The sequence below is a fragment of the Marmota monax genome, unplaced genomic scaffold (genome assembly GCF_021218885.2).
Source record: "Marmota monax isolate L192 unplaced genomic scaffold, Marmota_monax_Labrador192_F-V1.1 WCK01_AAM20220418_F8-fsc00003, whole genome shotgun sequence".
Lineage (NCBI taxonomy): Eukaryota > Metazoa > Chordata > Mammalia > Rodentia > Sciuridae > Marmota > Marmota monax.
The window spans coordinates 14,009,836-14,034,041 of record NW_026694084.1 but is presented as its reverse complement, the minus strand read 5'-3'; the positions used below and the strand labels follow the sequence as shown (position 1 = coordinate 14,034,041).

At 35.8% G+C, this 24,206-nt stretch overlaps 1 protein-coding gene across 3 annotated transcripts in view; it reads right to left on the bottom strand.

Annotated features, from left to right (window-relative positions):
• Oxr1 (oxidation resistance 1) overlaps positions 1-24,206 on the bottom strand; it is a 411,354-nt gene that overhangs the window by 208,673 nt on the left and 178,475 nt on the right. For all 3 annotated transcript variants that reach the window (XM_046464584.2, XM_046464583.2, XM_046464586.1), the window contains one exon: positions 8,870-9,066. In XM_046464584.2, coding sequence (XP_046320540.1) covers positions 8,870-9,066 — 197 coding nt within the window. The remainder of the gene's footprint in view (positions 1-8,869; positions 9,067-24,206) is intronic.

Genomic DNA, 24,206 nt, shown 5'->3' with positions numbered 1-24,206 from the left:
AGCAGCAAAATAACTTTCCCTAAACATTCTTGTGACCCAGAAAATATAAAAGTCATCCGAGTGTCAGAACAAACTTCAATTCAAAACAAAGTCATTTTTCTCACAAACTTCCTTTAATTGAAACCCTTAGAGCAGTTATCCATTTTAGTTTCTGTGCTCATAGATAGTGACCTTTCTGCCAAGATAGTTCTGCTGATTAAATCACAGTCTTCCTGCCTTTACATGAACAATCTTCTTGCCCGAAGAGAAGGTTCCAGCTCAGTGATGACCCAGTTTCATGCTGCAGTATGTCACCTCCAGCAATACCAGTCTCTTTTTTCTTGCAGTATTTTTTATTACAGTATTTTCATTTTAAGTTGATCTTTTTTATTCTTATAATTAAAAAGTCTGGCTTCAAAATGAGAAGCATACAAATTATGTGATAATAATTTAAAGTGTCTAGTGTTCTGCAATTAAAAAGCAGTTGAATATGTGGTCTGATTTTTCTCTTTTTAGAGTTTTCAAACTAGTCATTACAGTTTCAATTTTGCCAGTCTCTGAGAATGATTTCTGGGGAACCCCTAATTCTATTGGCTCTCTTTTCAATATGTAAGCATCCTGGGGATAGTAAGACGAATCTATATTTAACTGTGCTTTGCTAAGTTTGGAATGTTGAAAGTATTCTGTCCGGAAGATAAGGCAAAAGGCATGATCATTGGATTTGATATTTTAATAATTTCACAGATTAGCAAAATTCCAAAAGGATATTATTTTGCTGATGATCTATACACATACATATATACTCTTGGAAAGAGTATATATGTGTATATGTGAGATATATATATATATATATATATATATATATATATATATATATATATCCCTACCGATACTACATATTAAGGCATCATTTTGCAAAAGATTCATTATAACACAAGGAAGGAGAAAAAGAAAAAAAGAAGGCAGGAAGATAGTGGAAGGAAAAATGAGAGAGAGAAAGGTGGGAGGGAGAAGGAGTGAAAGGGAAAAGGAAGAAAAGAGAAGAAGACAGCCACTTTAACTAAATAAGTAAAATTTCATGAAAAACTAGTGTTTTTTATGGGTCTGTTTTACCATTAATAGTAGAGACTAGTGCTTATGAAGCCACTTGATGAAATCTCTGTCAAAAATCTAAACTAATTTTTGTTTTTAAGAAGAGGACTTCATCTGAAAACACGTGCAGAGGCTAAGCTCTTTACCACTGGTCAGCCTATCCAGATTCTTCCCTTGATTTTGCCACTGTGTACACTGTAGTCACAAATTAGTCATTCTACTTTCAGGAACTTAAGCCCATAGAAGGCTATATGGTAGCCACGACATATGTTTTACTTACCCTATAGGAAGGTCATAAGCCTATGTCCTATGGAAAGAGTATTTGTTAGTCACTAAGAAGACAGATACTGTGTATGTTAAAAATGCTTTTAAATCTATTCATGGTGATCAGACATGCAGAAAGTGTGCCCTGGTATAAGGAAAGTTTAGGTTGAATCTTGACACATGGGTAGTTGATCATAAGGATTAAGGAGGTGGAGGTAACTGTGATAGGCACAAGGAAAAGATACATAAAGCCCATAGTACATCACTCAGCATAACATCTTTGGGACACTGCAGGGAGTTTGGTGTGGCTAGATGGTAGGGGGACCTTTGAAGGAGAGAAAATAAGGTCAGAGCTTGAAGAGCCTATGGACTAATGCCCTATTGCATTGGGAAGGAAGAAGCACTGAGGGCGATGAGATCCACCAGCATCAAGAGGAAGGCTTGCTTCACTGCTCCTGAGGGCAGACATTACAGTGCCTCAGTGGTGCTGCATGTTCATGCATAATCCATGCACACTAATACTTGCTGAGTACTTGTGAGTTCGAAGCACAGTTAGAAACACTTTACATGGATTGTCTCATTTATGCCTCACAACAACCCTTTTATGAGTACCAGTTTTACTTCCTTTTGTAAGTGAAGATACTGCGTTTTGAGATCCTAACCACCTTGTTAATGGTCAATTAACCAGCAAAAGGAAGGAGGTCTAGAAATCACAGTCTGGAGGCTAACTTCCTCACTGATTCACCTGCCTTTGTGATTCAGTATGACTGAACTTCAGCTGCCATATCAATGATGGAAATCAGTTAGGAGTTTTGGAGCTGATCTTATTACCTTTCCTGCTGTGCAGGTAGACACAGGTGTACTGTTTAATAGTTATATTAAAAAAAAACTTCACTATAAAATGTTCTAAAATTTGTTAATTTCCCTGATATTTAATATTTAACACTCTACACTCTCACTTAATATGCATGCTCATTCTTCTTGTGGTGGAAATGCAGAGCTTCCGAATCCTTCCATTGAAGGCAATGTGGGAAGGTATGAGGCTCATTAAGTTTCTGCTCATTTTCTTCTTCATGCTGCAAATACTAATGCCATTAGTATTTTCATAAGGTAATCTTATTCCAAGGAAGGGGAAACACAACTATTTGAAAGAGCCTTTTATTAATATAGCCAATGCCTTATATTGGAAACCAGCCTAATTGATTTCTCAGTTAGAACTGAGATAATTCATCAGCTAGAATGTTTATAACAATTGTATAGATTTAAACATATTTTACAGGGATAACCCCCTCTGTCACAGATCTTTCTTAATCTCTTTTATTTTTCTTCAAAAACTTATCATTCCTTGACATGTGATAAATGTCTGCTTATTTATGGCTCATCTTCCTCATTAGAATATGAGCACCTGATAGTGAACTTGGTCTTGTTTACTCATGTATTTGTTGTGCTTTGAACATAGCCAGGTGTGCAGTAGGCATAAGATAAACGTTTACTGAATTAATAAATGAATGGAAGCACAAGTGAATAAGCATTTTCAAATGTGGAAAAGTTTGAGTTGTAAATATATTCCCCCAAGAAAACCAGAGTTCACTCATCTGTATATAACTAGAAAGTACCAAGCAAAGAATACTGCATGAGTAATCAAAGGTGGTATCTTACAAGGAGAAGGTGCTATAGTGAGATTGATTTAGGATGAAAAGTGGAGACTGATCCGTGACAGCAAACAGGAGATCATAAGGGCCCAGCGGGATTGCCCAATGGCAAGGTGAGAACTTGAGAGGGAATATCACAGTTGAAGGAAAGATCCAGAGATATTACTTGGATACCTGTCAGCAAAACAAGCCCTCACCTGACCTGTTTGGAAACCTGCAGAATAGAACCTTGGAAGGCTAATGCTTTTTTTCCTCCCTTCTCCATGAAGTTGCAGACAATATTTACATAGCATAAGCAGTAAAGTGGGGCACTGACACCTCCAGTCTCTTTTATAGAAGCAAAGAATATATTATCTTTACTCACTATTCTCCTCAGTAGGAATTCCAGCCCTTCATGAACGCCCTGAAGTTTCCAAAACTCTTCCTTAAACTGCAATCTTAGAACAAATGCCAAGGAGTGGGAGAAAAGCAAGCAGATCATGGGAAAGAAGAGAGGAGGGAAGGGAAGGTACAGGGGAATGAAATTGATCAAATTACATTATGTACATGTACAAATACAGCATAAAAATTGCACTACTATGTATAATTACAATGCATCAGTAAAAATATTTAAAAATATTTTTAAAATTTAAGAACTTAAAAAAATGTGTTCATAGTAGACTCTCCCTTCTTTTCCTTCACTGAGAAGGGCAAGAGTTAAGCCATAACTATTTCTAATTTCTCCTTTCTGGTCCCCATCATTTAATTGGCATTTAACTATGTTCATCAAACTGTACAAAGTGCTGGGTGAATGAACTTGATGGCATCATTCCCTTCCCATAGGAATTGAGACCTGGGATGGAGACAGACACCCTAACACAGGTCAGAAGCACAAGTAAGTATGGATGCCAAAGGAACCCACAGGCAAGAAGGCAAAGAGTATGCGGAGGGAGTCTTGTTCCGTGCAGCCTATGAGGAGTCCACAATCTAATGAAGTCCCTCCATCTGTGAATTTTACCGCCCTGTGAGCCAGCCTTCCCTGCCTTCTCCGGCCCTTGTTCATCTCTTGTCCCCCTCCTGGAGGTTAGGGCATTCTGCCTTGTATTCTACCTACCACTGTGTTCCTTTAACCAGCCCACATGATGACCACCTTCAAAGCAGGGCTGGGTTCCGCCTTTCTCTGCATTCTTACCTGCTTCACCTACTCTGCCTCTGCACAGTAAGGCCTGATGGGGACTAATCAGTGTTTGGCGTTTCACTCAAAGACTCTGATTGCAGGGACCTCCATTCAAGAGCTGTCCTATTTCCTGTTAAACATAAGTCCTCAGTATGGAAAGACACCAGCACCTTTGACTAGTAGTCCCAGAAGCTGGGAGATATGTATGAACTCTTGCTCTTGATCCCTGAAGCAAGAAACAAACATTACATAAAATCATACACATCCATCTAGGGAGCGATAGTTCATTTTTTGATCCTGTATGCACAGTTTTCTACATAACTCTAAGTTTAGTTTACATTTTTTTTAGAAGTCTTTACTTCTGAATTCAGTAATCCAGTTCTCTGAATCCAGAGCAGTAATATAAACTACCCAGATATTACAGCATAACAAACATCTGAGTTTATTATTTTGTTTCATGTCCTATCTTTAAGTAGGGGCTGTGGTTTCAAAGAGTATATATATTTTATATACATTGTCAAAGTTATGTAGTTTCATCTAGCTTAGACAAAAATTGGGTAGTGAAAAATTCTACTTATTTTTCGTCTGTTTTCTCAGTACTGCAGGCTCACTAAGTCATTTTTTATTATTTTAGTTCTAATCAATAATTCTTTTTTAAAATAGAATTTCAAGCATTTGAAGGGCTTCATATCTAATCCAATGACTTTTTTCAAATTTCAGGACAGAAGTTACAAATAGACTATGAAATTAAGGAGTTGAGATCCCATTTAAAAATGGAATCTTATTCAGAGAGAAAAAGAATGATCAAAACCTGATAGTGAAGGAACTGCTTTCAGGGAATTTTTTTGTTTGAGCTGTATTGGTATGCCAATGTGTATATACCAGGTAGTGGTGTTAAAATGTATTAGGCAGGACATTTCAGAGGGTCCTCAATATTCTCTGCCCCTCTGGTGGGAACACCTGTATAATCCTCATTACTGTGAACATAATGGGTTTTGTTCCTGTAGTTAGACTTTGTGGACCTGGATGTAGAAAAGTTTTCTGGGTGGGCCTGACCTAATTACACAAATCCTTTAAGAGCAGAGAATGTTCTTGGTTGACCCTAGGGGAGGAAGTCAGAGGTTCAAGTGAGAAAAGTTTGATACAGAATTTCCTGACTTGAAGATGGAAGAAGCCACTTGGCTCAAAGAGCAAGCAGCTAGCTGAAAGTGGTCCTCAAATGAGATCCAGCAGGGGAATGGGGGGAGGTGTCTGTCCTAGGACTGCAACAATTGAATTCTGCAACATGAATGAGCTTGGAAGCATATCTTTCCCAGTTGAAATGCCAGATGGGCACTAAACCTAGCTAGCATCTTGATTTGAGTCTTGTTAGGCCCTGACCAGAGAAGCCAGCCATGCCACATAGACTTCTGACCAAAGAACTCTGAGCTAATAAGTGAATGTCGTTTTCAACAGAAAGATACTGATTTGGTCTAACTCTTTCACTGCACACACACACACACACACACACACACACACACAAGTAAATAACTTGTGCAAGATGATATCATAAGTGACAGACGTGGAACAGGAAAAGCTCTTACCTAAGCTGCAGTCCTGGTATAGTGATTACTATCCTTTTAATTTCAATAGAGATTCTTAATACTTTACATCAGTAATCAGTCTCTGTATCCCTCTTTTTTATAAGTCAAAGAAATTTTATTATGCCTGTTCTTATTAAAAAGTTATGAGTTTATGCTGTGTCATTTTTAATGCTACATTAGGCTTAATACATTGCTGTTATTAGGAATGATTAAGAATCTGAATCTATTATGTATCCAAGGAGGCTAAAAATTCTATTTCCTAGGGTTCTCTCAGAAGGAAGTAGATCCTATATATAAGTTCCTGGAAAAGAAGAGCTGTGAGATCAAAAAGAAATTTCTAGAGAAGTTACCACCATCACTCATTAACAAACAAGGGATACTTAAGTGACTTCAAAATTTTTCCACTTCTTTATTTTCTTATTTGAAAATTCTCTTAAGTGCTAAAACTATTGCTTGAGTTTAAATACAGTAAGCAACACAGAACTTCATTGCTGAATTTAAGTGTAGTACTGTACTTGGTCACAAGAGGGCTCCCAGGCTTTTCCAGCAGTGTGAACCCTAAATTGATCTTGAAAGACATCTTTCAATGAAAGGGTCTGTTGGGTGGTGGATGGACTAGTTAGCATAATTTCCCTCGGTGAGATTCTCTAGAAATTATGATAACATATTATTGCATTGTATTATCCATAGAAATTCCTCCAGTCTACCACCATGGAGAGGATGGCATCCTTTTCAGTAACATAGAAAGCTCGTTCTGAAGTGCCAAAGGTTAAAACGCGAAGTTTATTTGCTGAGTTTAGCATCTATAGCTCATAGGTCCTTCTCAAACCTCTCTAAGGCTCTATCCCTCATCTATAAAAAAAGAGTGTAACACCTATCTGTCAGCGTTGTGTGGGATGAATTCAGAGGTACTAGTATAAAGCTCAGTGGTAGAACATTTGCCTAGCATATGTGAGGCCCAGGATTTTCATACCAGAAACCTCTACCCTCCCACACACAAAAAATAAAAGATAGGAATTTAACTTGTTTTTGGTGTATGAAATTACCAATATATTGTCTTTGCTATTTTTGGTTTTGTTTATTACCAATATTTTTTGAAGAGATACTGAGGTAGATTTGTTTTGCAAAGTGAATTTTCAATTACATGGTTTCTAATAATTAAGCCTTGAAAAATCATATTTTCAGATGCAAATTAGTAGAAGAATTACACAGACACAGTAAATTTGAAGCTCAAATGTCTCTTTTAACATAGTAGACATGCATTGGCATTGAATATGAATCAAATTGTTGCAAATTCATTTGCTAAAAATTTAGGCAGAGGTGCACACCTGCAATTACAGCAGGTTCAAAGCCAGGATCACAAGTTCAAAGCCAGCCTCAGCAACACAGTGAGGCCCTGTGTCAAAATAAAAAAAGGAAAGGGTTGGGGATATGGCTCAGTTGTTATGTGCCCCTGGGTTTAAACCTTGGTATGGAAAAATTAAAAAATTTACTAGGAGTAATGCTACTTAAAATATTCAGTTTCAGTTTGTTTTTTTTAGCAATTAACACTTCTGTTTTTCTACTTTAGTTTAGTAAGTGTTTCTTTCCCATTTTCTAATTTATAATGAATATTGCGCTTGTAGGATAAACAATTTTCTGAAGGCAAAGTACCATCTCTTCTTAGTTAATAAATCAGAAAAGCAATAGAAGGTGAGAGATGTGGTTAAGGTTAGGAGATAAGGACGTTGACAAATAGACAGTATGAACTTTATGGGCTTTTCTAGGTGATTGGTTTTTAGAAATATGCAGTCACAGTTTTAAAAAGGGAAATATTCACTTGTCTACACTGTCTTATATCAATCCTTATTACCTGAATATGGACATCTTCCACGACATCATGTTTGTTGCCTATTGAAAAATAAGACTTGAAAAGTTGAAAAGAAGATTGAGTGGCTATAGGAAGGGGACATAAAATAGAACAAAAGGAAAGCATGATTGGAGCTGCCAAATCCTGCAATAACATCAGCCCCACATGGAAACCACTTAACCCAAAGACATTGGAGAATAACAAAGTCACACAGAAAATTGAAGTCGGATTCAGAACTAGAAACATGGTCTCCTATCATTTCTAGATAGATAAACTACAATACCTGAGAAAAATTTCAATTGCTTTTAACAAACAGTACCATATTGGAGTGGTGGGGATAGTGGATGCCAAGGAAAACATGGCGACCTCCTTGATAAAACTTTGAACAACACTTTAAGTCACAGTCTATACTTTTACAACTTTTGAATATGATCAGATTCCTTTAAAATGAAGTAATATGCAAGGACAAAACAGCAATCTTCCTTGGTGGATTTATCTCCCCTTCACATCATCATGTTTAAGACCTTCTATCTCAAATAGACATAAGATATTGAAAACTGTTATAATTAAAAAGCATTTGTCAAAAGACTTGGTAGACAAACATACATACACAAAAGTTGTTATTTCAACTTGTTGAGTCTGATGAATTACAACTCTCAAAAACAAGTTCAAAATTTCAAGATATTATTCTATCTGAAAAAAAAAGAAACATAATGCCAGCAAGAGCCTATTCACAACCTACTACTCTCTAATATGAAGACTTCTCTATTCAATTACTCCAAAGTTAAGCAATGTGCAAAGCCAAACAGACCCACAATGTAATTCTTCCTCTTTCACAATGTAATAACTTTCTACTTTCGTTGTGGCTTTGTTCATTATGGGCTGGCATCAACCACTGTCTTAAGAACCTGACAGAACAGGGTCAGAAACTTGGGAACCTCGAGGGGAAATGAAAAGAACAAAATCAAGAAACAACAATGGTGTTGGCTAAGAAATGACTAAAATGAAAATAGTGGCACCTAAGCTGAAAAATTGGACAACCTAATATATATATTCCCCTTAGGCTAGGATATAGAAGATCCTTAAACCTGCTTCTTCATCCAACTTTTCTGAATGTTTTCAGTGTTTTTCCATCTTCCTGTTCAGACTATGTAAGAAAATGTCCAAAAACCATCATAAAAATGCATATATTAGAGAACAAGGGGGTCACTTAAGTCAGCAGATCCACAGACCCACAATGCCATTTAGGTAGATTTTATCAGCTCACTTGCACAAAACATCTACATAAACTTACCAATGGTGTAGTACCTCTTCAGTTCACTCCTTCGGGAAGGATGCTTTTGGGTATTTGCTGCATTGTTCTGCTCTTCTTCAATGATGGGAGTCTTGGGTGCAGGGGGTTTACTAGTTTGGGGTGTTTGCTTTCCTGCACCAGCCAAAGGATTGAACCCTGGAGCTGTGATATCCACCGATTGGGACTTCTTCTTCAACCTACAGATAAAAAACACCACAAGCCATGAATATCATCTCAGGAGACACATTTGTTTCATGTTTATTTCCATCATATTTTTTTTCAACAACAGAGTTCTATGTGGCTTGAAATAGAACCAGATCTATTCAGAAATTATAAATCTTCCCTTTAGTATTTTAAGATAAATTCTTCATCTTTGAAATCAGTTGGAAATAAATCTTTTGTCTAATCATTTTGAAAGGTCTCACTAAAATGTACCAAATTGTACTTCTAATAGCAAAATAAAAGGGGTTGGACAAAGATAATGTGTTGGACTATTCATTTCTGAAGGAAGTATAGTAGAGTATCACTTAAATAATTGTGACTCATATAAGATAATGAAATGATTATTTTTTAACTGGAGGCTACTAATGCTTTTTGGTTTACTGTACTATAAATCAACATGATAGCTTTAAAAACTATAAAATTCACATTTTTTTTATCCATGTATACCCAATGACAATAAATGTGTTGCTCACTTTGTATGTGTTAGAGAGCTGATATTAGGCCTAACATGAAAATCAAAAGCCATGAAATATTTTCTACCCTCATCTACTTTTCTTTTGGTGTAAAATCACTGGTAAATGATATGAATAAAGTTGAAATATTTCAAGCTAATAACTAGTATAATTAAACCTTAAGCAAGTTTACTTTTGGCCTTTGGACCTTCTGGAAGCTAATATTGTTTTTTGTTTGTTTGTTTGTTTTTAAGATTTAGTTCTTTATTGAAAGCAATGTGGCAATTGTCTTTATTATCTGTGATATTCACTCCGGAAAACTTGCAATTTCCTAAATGCTTTGTACATCTTCACACCTCCACACTTTATTCAGGCTTTTCCAATACCTTGGACTCTACTTCCTGCCCCCCTGTCAGACCCTGCTCAGGCTTCAAGGATGTGGTCTCCTCTGGAAAATTTCCTATGCCATGGACCTTTGTAGCCTCAGACCATCCAGCAGAGAGGGTTATTCATAGTTAACCTATTGCATCAAATTTATCAGAGCAAAAGCATATTAAGGGGAACACAATCTATCAATTAGTAAATGATTTTTAATGAAAGAAGTCTTCATAAGTTTTAGTCATTTAATTATCACCTACATCATTAATACCTTATTGTCTACATACCACATATATATTATATACTTAACATTCTTGAAATAGACTTATCCAAATTTTTAACAGATATATTAAAAAATGCTCAATGGCATAATTCGTGAGAAATGCCATTCATGATAATGCCACATTGCACTCATAACACCAAACAGAATGGCTAAAATATAAAACACATGATACCCTGGTGATAAGAAACAAGTGCAAATCTCCGGGTGCATAATGGTGAGACCATTCTGGGAACATGTCTAGCAATGCCGCCTATAGCCAGAGTTATGTATCTTTACATGTCCACTAAAAGATACATCTCAGAATGTTCATAACAGCATTTGTAATGCACAAAAACTGAAAACGTCCCAGATGTTTATCAACGATAGAATGAAATTTTATTCAATGGTGAAAATGAAGAACTACAATTACTTGCAAAAATATGGATGGTTTCCATAAAAATAATTTTGAGCTAAAGAAGCCAGATATACAAGAGTATATGGTACATGACGCTATTTATATAAAGTTCAAATGCGGGCATATATATGTGAGAAGCCATTCCACTGATGGTAACATGAAGATGTTCTTGGATTCTACTAATGTTTTGTTCCCTGGTCTGGGTATGTGGTTCCAGGATGGATTGGCTTGATGAGAATTTCAGGTTTCAAAATTTTTGCATTTTTATGGGGCTATGTTACACTTTGATAAAACTTTTCCATAAGATAATAAAAGACTTTTTAAATGTACTCATTTACAATGAAATTATATATAGTTACAGAATAACTAATGCCACAAAAAGGTAATAGTAAAAATAAATACAGTGAAACTTTTGGGTTTCCTTTCAGCTTCCCAAACACTGAGAGTAGAATAGAATCTAACTAAAAATGCTTTCCACACTGGGGATGGCTGTTTCCCAATTCCATCCCCTGCCTTTCCATGAGCTGAAATGGATTGTTCACTGATTTCTTGAATAACTGATCTTTGTCCAGGGACACAAGGTGAACAAAACAGGAGAAACAAAAAACCCACTGTTGAGCAGCCATCATTATTGTGGAGGGAGACCAGCAACAAATTAACTAAAATATAAGAAATCAGGTGGTAGCTTATATTATATAAAACACTAGATACCTTAGCTGATAGAGTTCCACATCACTTCAAAATGCCCAAGTGTCCCCCAGTGTTTTTCATAACCTCCTTGGAATGAGCAAAGAACACAGTGCTGGATGCCCAAAGGCCAAATGGAGGAGAACATGACACTTTGTTATTTTCTTTCTTCTTTCTCCCCTTCCCCACCAAGCACCTCTCCCACCAGAACTTGAAAGGTATCAGGTTTCATCATTGTAATTGAAGTTTACAACATTACTAGTAGGTTTTCTGGCTCACTGAAGAGGAGACTTCCATTTGCACATTCTTAGAGAGCAGAACTGTGTGGGTAATTGAATTACTCCCCAACAATTCTAAAAATGACTATTGTGGTTGACAAGGAAACCTGCTAAATGCTACCTTCCATTTCCAAATTGTGTGAAAGGGGAAGTCTTTCTAATTTTTAAACAATGTTCTTAATTAAATGTGTTAAACAAATGTAAATATAGCATAATGGAATATGTAGGTGTGCATAAGATAAAGTATGCTTTGATAATAAATGAAACATTACAAAAGAGACAAAATAATAACTTAATAGGCACCTAAAGTATCTTTGTTTAATGTACTTTGCATTTCCAAGGAAAATGAGTGCCAGTATCTTGGATCAAGAATAGGAAATGAGTAAAAGGAGCCATCCCTCTTGGCCTGGCTTCTATAGGAAGGTCCTCTGATAGTTCATAATTCTTGCTTTCTTACTCCTCCAAAGAGGCATTCCAGCATCTCCTTTCAGCATGGTAATAGTGTTAGAGACTTTTCTGAGGCTCAGTTTCCTCATCTGTAGAACAGGGATAAACTAAAATCTTTACCCAGAAGATGAAGTAAGCATTCTCTGGAAAAGTGCCCTGAATAAGTACCCATATGGGAAGGTCTCACTGATGCAAAATCCAATCCCTGTGCAGGGGGATGGTGTAATTCTTTAATATCTCAGGGACATTGAGGACATTAGGTCATTTCCCAAAAAATGCAGCTCCTCTGCTGCTGCATGGTGGTAGATAAACATGGAACCTGCAGGAGCTGCACTGCACTTGGTGGGGCTGGGGGGAGGGGCTGTCACTCATTTTAGAGTGTGGGTTTTTGGGAAAGGAGTAGTGGACATGAAGAGAACAAGTTAAAAGGAAGTCTCTGGTTTGGTGAGCAATGTGATACTCATTGGTAGTCTCCATATCTTACAGAAAACAAACACCCTAGATAGTCACTTGAAAAAAAAAATGCACATGAATATATATTTAATCTGCATCAGACTGACCTAAGGCACCATAATCAGAAGCAGAGGTGGACCATGAGGAAGTAAGGACAAGAAATGCCAAAGAAGTGTGAGGAGTGTTTTGAGTTTCTTATTCTGACAAATAGGTCCAAGCCCTTTTCAACTAGTTCTCCAAAGAGCAGAAAAGCCTAACAGGCTAATGATGAAGTGTGAAGTCACAGGAACTAGAGAAAAAAAATGGCAGAACACTTTTAACACCAAACAATTTAAACAGAATGACTCTCATAGTAATCAGCTAAATTTTATCCTTGCAAGATTTATTTCCACTTTATGAGAAGCACAAGAAATCGTGAACTCCTTTTTGAAGCACCTTTTGAGTAGAATACATGAAGTTTTCAACTTAAATGAGTTAATGGACATGTTGAAGCCTAGGGTTCAGGCCAGTAGTAATGGAATGTGGCTTTGCATTGCCTGCCACAGAGGAGACTTCTGGAAGATCTGCTTATTTCTCCATTTCAATAGCTGTCACTATGGCTTCACATTGAACCCATTTGTACTATGATCCATCCCTTGTTATATTGTTTTGCTCTTATCTTCCCTTCTCCTCTCACTTTCTGGGGTTTTCCCCTTCCAAGTATTTCCATCCTTCTAAATCTTCCCTGCAAGCCGTGGCCAAGCAATGTTCTTCATCTTTGCTGTATATCATGCTCTGTCTCTTTCAAGAGTTTCAAAAGTCTTATCCATATACCACATTCTATATATTTGACTGTATATCTTGAGAATAATGGTACAGCACTGAAGATTACAGACATGAGACATCACTAATAGAACTGAATCCCTAACACAACATCTATTAGCTGTGTACCCTTGGTAAATATTCTTAACCTCTCCTCACCTCGGTTTGCTCACTGGTAAAATGAAGTTATTAATAATATCTTTATTATTAAAATTATATGAGAGTTAAATTGATATTTAGAAAAGCACTTAGAAGAATATTATAATACTTAGCATAATCGTAAGTGATATTTAAGTTTTTGTTAAGCATTGACAATTTATAATATATTAGGTACAAGACCACATGCTATTCATACATTACTTTTGTTAATCACAAAAAAACGTATGAGGTAGGTGTCCTATTTCCTATTTTCAAAGGTTTAGAGAAAGTGATAGAGAAGCTAGAATCCAGGACATTTAACCTAAATCCAGAACATTTAATAGTTCATTATTAGAAAGTAGAGGTAAATTTCAGGTCCTCATACACAGAAGTAAGGTGAGTTTGGGCAAGGACTTAAACATTGTAAGTCTTGCCCATAATAATGGCATTCAGGCATCTACCTACTTTACCTAAGAAAGCTATTATCAGCATAAAATGTCTTACTTTCTGTGAAAGCAGTTGGTAAAATTCCACAGGAATCTATAGTGCTAATGGTAGTTGTACAAATATACACTTTGCTCCATTCATTTGTTGTATACAACACAAACACACATATGTGTATATATGTGCATAGATGCATGAGAATGGCTGTTCTCCAAATGCACAACACTTGTAGTCCTTTCCAGTAATTTCCAGCCAGAAGACCATCTGTGGTTTGCACATCTCATTACTGTTAGAGAAGCTGTCTCCTTGCTTTCTAAATGAGCTAATGTAAGAATATTATTTAAAGTAGTAAGGCTGCTGAGAATGCAGGTTTTCCAAGTTGGATACTGTGGCTGCTGCAAAAGTCTCAAGTCACTCAAAAAGAGCTTTGGGGAGCAAATGCCTAAAAATTTTCACATTGCACAATTAAGGTCTTTTGTTACTTGTTGTATACAGTATGACTAAAAATCAGCAGCTAAAAACGAACCACAAAATCAGCAAAGAACAGCATATTCAGAAGTTCAACCACAGAAGAAATGACAGATTGGAAACTTAGGCATTAAAACAAGAAAACAGTCCCCTGAGGATATAGAAATGCCAATTCCAGCCTACTCTACAACTGGAAAGGCCATACTATTTTTCATGTCCCCAGACAGGAAGATTGAGATGGAAACTCTCCTTAATATGGGCATTTGGAAACACAAATTGGTACTGGAATAGTTAATGGGACCCAATTAACTATTGTATATAATCATTATATAAATATATATTATAATAATATAATATAATATAATACACAATATTATATATAACTATGTAATTTTATAATATATAACATATATTATAATCATATATAATGGTCTTATATATATACAAACAAATTTATTCATTAACTAGATATTTATTATTATAAGACATGTTTCTAGCCCCATATTCATTCTAAAATATTCATTCTTTTCTCCATCTTGGAAAACAGAAAATTCAAAAGAACTAAAACATAGTTCCAATAATATATAGGTATGGTTTGCTAGAAATTCATGCAAAAAGAAAAACCAAAATTATTATTAAATTCAACTTTGAAAGGCAAAGATAGTATAAATACTAAGAATTGCATAGAAGCATAGATGGATTCATTGCTGTTATACCTAGTTTTATGCTATAAATACTAGCAATTAAATTCTAAACCAATTCTGCCTCTCCAAAGTTTAGTACATTCTAGAATAAACACTAATCATTTCTTACTGAACCTTCATGAAAAAGACATCCAAGTCCTCTAAGTTTGCTAGTTGGTTTATTTATATTCAAGCTTATAGTGGCTCAGAGAAAAGGCATATATTAGAAAAGTATTTTCCATTAGAAGTCTTCACCATCAAATATATTAATACATTCATGGAAATTGTAGTCTGTTTATAATTTTATTACTAGGACTCAGCACAGTGCTTGGTATTAAGAGTAGTAAGCACTTAAGAAATAAATAGTTGAATGCATGAATCCTTTCACCATTGGGTAAAAACCACACGAATGCAAAAATGCAGGCAAGTCTACACAAAATCTCATGAAAATAAACTAAAAGAGTAAGATTTAGGACAATTTGTTAGAAGATAGAATAATTAACTTAATTCACCCACTATCATAGCCTTCTCCCTGATCATTTATGGGAATGTGTCTTACAGGTTGTATTGAAAAAGGAAATTGTCTCATCTCCATAATTAATACTATGATAAGTTCAAACAATGTCTTCATTCTTCATTCGCTAAGTCCAGTTTAATAACTTCTAATTAAACACTCTGAACTTGATAAATCCAAATCCTTATGTAAAAAATTTCAGAGGTGATATTGTGGAGTAAAAAGAGCAAGGCCTCTGGAATCAAAGACCTGGGTTCAAATTCAGGATCTACTGCTTTTAACAATCCAATAAGATGACAGTTTAATGGCATTCATTAGGCACACGTGTTACATGTTCTTGGGACAATCATTAAGAATTTTTGCACATAATCTTTCACTATTAAGTTTCAGAGTTCTAAGTTAATAGTAGTCAAAAATTTTATGAATTTCCCCCTCCATGTAATTTCTGATCAGGCCATTATATTACAAGCATTCACTTTAAAATTACACAAATATCCAATTTATTTCAGTTTTTATGTTGGAACTTCAAAGCCTTTCAACTGGAAAAGCTTGAAAGTGGAAATGCATTATGTAAATCCAAAGATTAGGGCTTGAAGGATTTGGAAGTCAAATTCTTGTAAATGTTGAACTGTCTTCAGCAATAACTCTCAGAGCTGAAATTTAATTTCATTACCTCTGATGAAATGATTTGTAACATGCTATTGCCACATCGATTGCATTCTGTTTATTCATTTTAGGAAGAAGGAATCAGAATACACAAGACTATTTTAAGAATTTAGGCTTCCATCCAACATTGCTGATTAAATGAATCTATTTTTAACAGGGCCTATTACAAACGATCTGTGGAAAGCATATGGACTAGCTGATGAAAATGTAGTTTTGCTTCTGTACAACATAAGGCAATTCCAAACTTAATCAAGGTAGTTTCTGCTAGTAATAATAATCTGGGCCAAAGTCCAATGGTTTATAGTTAAATGACATTGTAGTACAATAATCTCACCATCTAAATTTTCCCAAGTCATGAGAATAAGGAACAATTCAGAAATTAAATATTAATTAATCTATTATTTCATGACCTTTTTAGACTAAATTATCCTATTGATGAATATATTCAACACCTTCAGTCATTCTAAATATTTTTAAATGAAAATTTTGTGGTTTTTAAAATATAAGATTGCATCATGGATTATATTTTGGATTGACAAGAACGTTTTGGAAAACTGACCTAGTTAGAGTCTGATTAGCTCCTCTAGCAAGAGTATGCCATGTCTTCTCCCCCAGTTTCAGGATCTCTTAATTGCTAAGTTTTCTTCTGTTTGGATCATAGTGACATCCAACATGAAGTCTATGTCATGCTCCATGTACAACAAAGTTGGATTTTTAGACTATCCTTAGATAAACATATATAATCTTGAGGATTATATTAAAGAGATCACTCTCTTCCCAACAGAAACTCTGTAAAGCTATATTTCTCTTTCTAGATCCTTCAGAAAGAAAATAATTTCCTATTTTATTCACCAAGAAAGAAATATAAGGGAGAGAAATTTTCCTCTTTCCTCAATACCAGCTTCTCAGGCGTTCTTCCTCTGTTACCTCCTCCCATCCTGGTTTCTGATCTTTCCCTTCCTGCTAACCCACTTCCTCCAGCATTCACCCAAGTGCCATCATTTACCACCCCTTCCTACATGTTCTCTCCAAGGCTACCTTCCCTTCCTCTGTTTCTTTTCTGCTTCAGGACACAGTTTCAAACCCCCTTCACTGAGTAACCCTCTCTAATAATGCCTCACACCACCACTTTCACAAATCTATTTATTTACATTTTCTATAACTTCCCAAGGTCAGTGTAAAGAGTTGCTTTGGGGGTTGTATTTTTTCTGAGCCTCTTAATTGCAGGGTATTTGTGGAGGAAGATCGCTCAGAGGTTAAGGCTATGGATTATGGAGGTAGAGCATCTGGGTCCAACACTTGGCTTCTTATTGTAGGATCTGGAGCAAATTATTAATCTCTCTACACTTTCCTCATGTGTAAAATGGATCTAATAATAGCACTCATCTCAAAAAGTTCTGAAAAGTGTAACAAAACATGATGCATATAGAGTGTTGGTTGTGATACATACGCATACATTTTAGCACTCAACTTTCTATCTTGAAACAGTCTATATCCTTGGAATCCCTAATACAGAATTCTTCTCATATTTCTCTTTACATTAATTCTTAAAACTCCTCTTATTGTATTCAACTATTCACAACTTGCAAATTGAGGGGTCTGATGAAGCTAAGCCTCCCTTTGCTCTATTTTTACTATCTCCCTAGATGTGTTCATTCATCCCCATGGGGTTAAATATTCATATGCTGAAGACTCCCACATTTACACCTCCCACCAAAACTTTTCCCAGAGCTGAAAACCTAAATATCCTGTGAGCTACTCGGCATTATTCATTATATGTACAAACTTTAAAATTAAATTCTCCATAAACAAATTCTCAGCTCCTATACTTGGCCCTAACCTCCTCTCCTGCCTTCACAGTTACTCAAGCCAGATACCTCGAGGTTATATGATCCATTCTTTTTCAACAGTCTCCACTTTTGATTTATCAACAAATTCCCTTTATTCTGCTTCAAAATTACATCCTAAATCTCTCCATTCTCTGTTTTCCACTACCACCTCCCTCATCATCACTTCTCTAGACTAAAGCCTCCATGTTGATCTCCCCAGTTAGATTTTATATCCTACTACCTGTTATTCTTACAGCAGCACAACAAGTATTTTAAAGCACAAGGTGTAAAACAGATCATTCTTCTTAACTGTGGGATTGAATTGCTTCCCACTGTGGTTGGATGAATTTCTAAACTTCTTTCAATGGTCTGTACAGCCCTGTATTTATCTCCTACCAGATCTTGGACCATTCTTCTTGCCCTTATTTCTAGCTGCACTGATATTTTTTAAGGCTCCCAAATATGTCAGCTTCTTTCTTTCCTCAGTGCCTTTACACATGCTAGTCCCTCTGATTAGAATGTTCTTCAAGTTTCTGATTGCTTTTCACTTTGTAAGTTTCCTCAGGGACACCATTCCCCACATTTCTAACCAGGTTGTCTCTCATTTTCCTGTTCTGTCTCCTATTCCACTATTTTGTGCTCATCTACTTCCTAAAGTATTTATCACACAGTCTAATATATATTTGTTCATATTCACATTTCTCTGTTCTTTCATTTCGCATTCTTATGCATGTAAAATAGAAACCTGAAATTTACCTGCTCATCAAAAGTATTTACTACATGAATGACTTAATGTATCAGTTAACAATGAATTAATTACCCCTTCCCATAGGTTCTGTGCCTGTCTTTGTAAGAAGACTCACAGGGCATGTTTGTTTTCTACATCTTCTTTTATTCATAGTTTGGCTCTGTCGCAGTGTTCCAAAGATTTCTCCATAAATTACAGTCAGATCTCTTTGGTTAGAAAGCCACAGTATTCATTACAGTTGTGTGAAATAGAAATGTCTCCTGATCTATGACCTAGACCAATTTTGAAATATGAAAATTCTGGTGGAATACATGGTCTAAGAAATAGACTTGGAATAGAAGACCCTTTAAAACATGGGTTGATTTATTGCCATGTGCTAATGAGCATTTCACTCCTGCATTTTCTAGGCTTCATACTCCTGCAGGTGGTAAATTATATTAGAAACAAAAATCAAATGGAGATTGAAAGCAGAAAAGCAAAAGATCATATATTAAGAAATCCAGGAAAAATATATACCCACATATGTTAATTTCTAACTGCACAAAGCACTGCTAAAATATTCCTATACAGTCCTTTAAAACAGTATATTCAGTCAATCATCATTAAAGGATAAGAAATAAAATCTGATGATGGCCCAAAGTAGCAATTTATCTTTAATTACAGTTTATTTTTATATTTTTAAATCTTTAGGGAACACAAATTCAATTGTTAGTAACACAGTGGCAGTAATGGAACTCACATTTCTTGAGCTCATGCTATATGTTAGAAAATGACAAATCACTGCCTTTAATTCATATACCGTAAGTTTCTTAAGGTTAGGGATAGTCTTATTCATAGTTAAGCCTCACTGTCCTATGTCCTGCCAGTCATGTAGTAACCACCATCTGAAGATGAAGCGATTCACCAGGAACATAAAACTCCACAGAAAGAACTGCCTTGAAGCCCTCTCATGACACTTGGTAGCTTTACAGCTCACACTTAGTGGCACTATACATTTAAAAAGTGCTATGATAAAATGCAAACACAAGTTCTGGACTAGAAATGAAATGTGAAGTAAGATATTTAGCCTGAACCTTATAATTCTCTTATCTTGCAATGTTAATAATCATTCCTGCAATATTAGCCCCATGAGGTGACATGTCTTCCTGTTTACCAATATCTGCTGAATCCCTTCTAGGTTCAGCTACTGAAACTAGACTGGGGGGGGGGTCTTCTTTTTGATGTTAGAATTCTGCAATTTATTAGGTAGTAAAGCTGGCTTTTCCTTTTTGTGGGTAAGCTAGTTTATGGGTAACTTTGTGGTCTCCTCCACATTGAAGATATCTTATTTTTCCATCTCCTCTTTGTGGGTGAATGCAGCTCCTCTTACTGGTCACTAAGAGCTCCTTGCCCAGCGTCAGGATCTGGCAGTAGACCTTCATGTTCTTTCTGCTGGGGTCACCTCCCTACCCTAGGCAGCCCTCCTGGACAGGATCTAACACTCAGACCACTTCTTTGTTCTACAGGCAGTCCTGCCAACAGGAAGCAAGCACTCTGCCACATAGGTTTCAGCACACCTACCACTCAGCAACTCTTTGCAATGCCTTGTCAGACCTCCCAGGCAGCTGTAGTCTCTCATCCTCTTTATTTCTCAAGTTTGACTTAAAGTCTAACCCTGGTTTTCTTCAGGCTCTCTGATTTGTCCCAGCAAAGCCCTTACCTATGCTAGGAGAGGTAAAGACAGCCCTCATGCCTTTGTTCTGAGGGTTGGGATAGGATAACATTCCATGAATACCAACAGCTTCCTGCAAACCCTGTTCTCATCTCCAAACTGTTACATTAGCTCAAGATGGGTTATCAGCTGTGGCTCATAAAATCAGCTTGTGACTGTTAGCTTTTCAAGTCTTCATTTAGTGGACTCACGTCTTATTTTGAAATGTGGGGGTAGAAGATGCTTTCTCAGCTTCAGCTGAAACAGAGACAGAATGCCTATCTTAACTTCTTATTACAGTTACAATACATCTATTAACCAACACTCAGGCTAAGAAAGGTTGGAGCTACCATAAAAGTGCTGACAGAAGGGAGATATTCCTTCATTTCAGAGTCAATTCTAGTTTAAAATATTTCATTTGTTGATTTTGTTTTTATATTTACTTTCTATACATTCATTTAAGGCTTCTTGAATCTACCATTCTATGCTAAGCTTTGAGGATACCAAGATGAAAAGAAAATGGCTGCACTCCTTTGAGACATAAAATGGGATGAATTTATGAAACAATACAGGAGTGATAAGTGCTGGGGTCAAAGGAAGGCAACTCCTCTCCAAGTTTGAATTTGTCTTACAAGAAGTTCTAACACCCATGTGAATTTAGTCCTGATGACTTTTTACTCAACTTTTAAAAAAATCATGTTTAGATATTTGTGAATGGCACCTCATTGCTTTTGGGAATAACCAAGAGAAAAATGAAGTTTGGATTAGAAAAAAGAGGGAAAAGTAAAGCAGAAACACTGGGCTGAAATGTTTTGTTTCAAACAACAAATTAGTTTTGTTTCAAAAAACAAAGAAAAAGCTGCTACTTTGTACCAACATGATACAAAACAAAAGATGTAGAACAAAAAGGGCAAGATGAATCTACTGTCACAATAAAGAACAGACATTTGACTGGAATAAACCAAATAAAAAATAAAAATAATGTTTTTATTTTGTCATGAATAGGCACAAGTCAGGTAGGCATGGACTGTACACAGGTACCCAAGAGCCTTCTGTGCTAATAGTTCTTATTCTATAGGTGAGGAATTTGCTTTCATACAAATCCCTTTAATCAAATCTATTCATCTCACCTCTTTCTCTCTCTAGGCCTTATTATAAGTACATGTATAGATTTTTCATAGAGACTGAGTCTTATATTCAGAACTGGCTATATAATTTAGAGTACCTAGTATAAAATGAAAATATGAGGACTCTTTTTTTAAAAAATGATCAAGAATTCAAGACAGTGAGAGCACTCAACTGAGCATGGAGCCCTTGTAAGCACAAGCCCTGTGGGGCCGACAGATTGTCCACTCATCTCTTTAGCCCTGCTGTGCTACCTGGTAAGATCTCTCAAATTAATTTACCAAAGCACAGTTTCTTTAAAATGATGCTTCAATGCCTAAAAATATTTTATAAGGAAATTTCTATAATCCTATTCCAGCCTGATGGAGTCTCAGTTATTGGTCAGCAAATCACAACTTTCAAGTCATAGCACAACCCTAAAGTACCAAAGATTGTGAATTTATGTATAGTCTCATCTTCTTGGCATTTAAAATTTACTTAGTCAGTTTAAGTTATTTCTTGTGTCTGTAGGGGTTTTAATGGAGCTTAAGATTAATATTCTAAGTATATACAATTTGATCAAAACCACCTGGGTGTTTCAAAGTAATCTCCATGTGAAGAAAAGGATATCAACAATCTAAATCCTGGATTGGGGAACAGATGGTAAGGAAGTACTACATCCTTTTCTTTGGATTAAAACAGGAAGTGTTTAGATAGGCAAAAGTTTTATTCTTCAGAAGTAGGGTACATTTTGTAGCAAGGGTCATTTGGAGAGTCTGAAGAAGACTCTAGCCACGACACTGGCTAACTCAATATTGTTTTCCTTCTTTGGACACTACTGTGGCTTCCTTCTACTGTTTACATTTTTCCTCTCATCCAGTCCATTCTCCATAAAAAGAGCAAAGTGATTTTTGAAAAATGTAAATGGGACTATCTCAGTCCCTCCATAGACTTATCTCACTGTGAGCAGGTTCCAGGTCACTCATCATAACTGGCATGACCCAGACTGGTTCCCTTCACTGGTCTCATCTCTATGTGCCTCTTTACTGTTCTGTTCACACTTTCCTTTGTGGTCCCAGGAATTGAAGTAGTCTGAAAACTCTGTACTAGAATTGAAATGCATGCACCCTAAAAATTTACATAATCTGGGTTCTTTGTTATCTAGGTCTAAACTCAGAAATGTCATCTCCCCCCATCACCCTATTTTATTTATGATTTTGTCAGGTTATTCATCATTGATGTATTTTCTTGTGAATTATCTGTGACCCCCTTTCCCTCTATTAATGATGCAAGAGTTAGAAGCTTGCCTACTTCCTTCACTGATGGATTCCCAGTGCTCAGGGCAGGATTTTTGATGAGACAGCACTTTTGTCACACACTCATATATTTCATTCTGCATTAACCGAGACGGAAACATTATATGCATTCTGATTAAAAATAACAATTTCCCTGCAGAGAGTTTTCAACATAAAGGAAAGAGAATGACATGTTAAATATGGCAATTCTATGTGTAGTATATGCTGAATTTCTCCTTAATGATTTTACCTATTTCATCTCTGATAATTCCTTTGAAGCTCATTTAAGGAGTCTACAAATGATGTCTATTTGTACAACAAAAACCCATACAGCACTCGCAAGCAACCAAACATTAGCACTCACTTATGATCCTTAGGTCATTGCTTTTGTCAGTAAGCAAATGAATGCTTGGTGACTACATATTTAGCATTCACTTCTCAACATCATAAGCAACAGAAATACTGCTTTATTATTCAGACAATGATTTGAAACAGCAAGTCACTACTGAGACAATGACAAGCAAGTCCAAGTTTCAGAAGAACAATTTTTTTCTATCATATATGGTATGTAACTTCAAAATATTGCTGAAGTTAGAAACCAAATATTGCTTTATTTTACCATACACACCAACTAGTTATATTTATGTGTTTACTTTCTCCTCCAACATGAAAAATAAAATAAGATCCTAGCAGTTATTAAAAAAAATTCTAGGACAAAGAAGGAAAACTGAAATGTGTTCATAATTCTTGTCATGCACTCAGCTGATGAAGGGCAATAGCAATTTTGGAGGAGTGGTAGTTCTATGGTATGTTTTAGTCTCTCCATAACAGTAGAAGCAAAGTATCATAAGTTTTTTTGGTAAAAGCCTCTATATATACAAAGAAAAATCTATCTTGTTATTTTTATTGCAAATAGCACAGAATAAGAAAGAGAAACTATGCTACACAGAGGTTTGGGTCACAAGGAGAAGTGATTAAAATGAATATGTTTTAAATTAAAAATGCACATTTTTCCTGAATTAGGATGAGTGTCACTGACTGGTCTAACATAAATACTCATGTTTTTCATAAAAATAAATATTACCTCAAAGCAAAGGTGGTAATTAACAAGAAGGTATTATGGTAATTACTTTCTGGGAAAATTTATAGGTTTTATAGAAACCAGGATATCATATATATTTTAAAGATCTCTTTGTTCTTCATGTAAAGAGGTAAAACTTGCGTCAGTTCTTTCCTTATATATAAGGTGTTAAGATGAACTAACAGCACATGAAGTTGTCTTCGATTCCAAACATTTAAAAAATGTTTTCTAAGTGTCCTACTTCATAGTTCTAAAAATGCAAACAAAATAAAAAAATAAAAA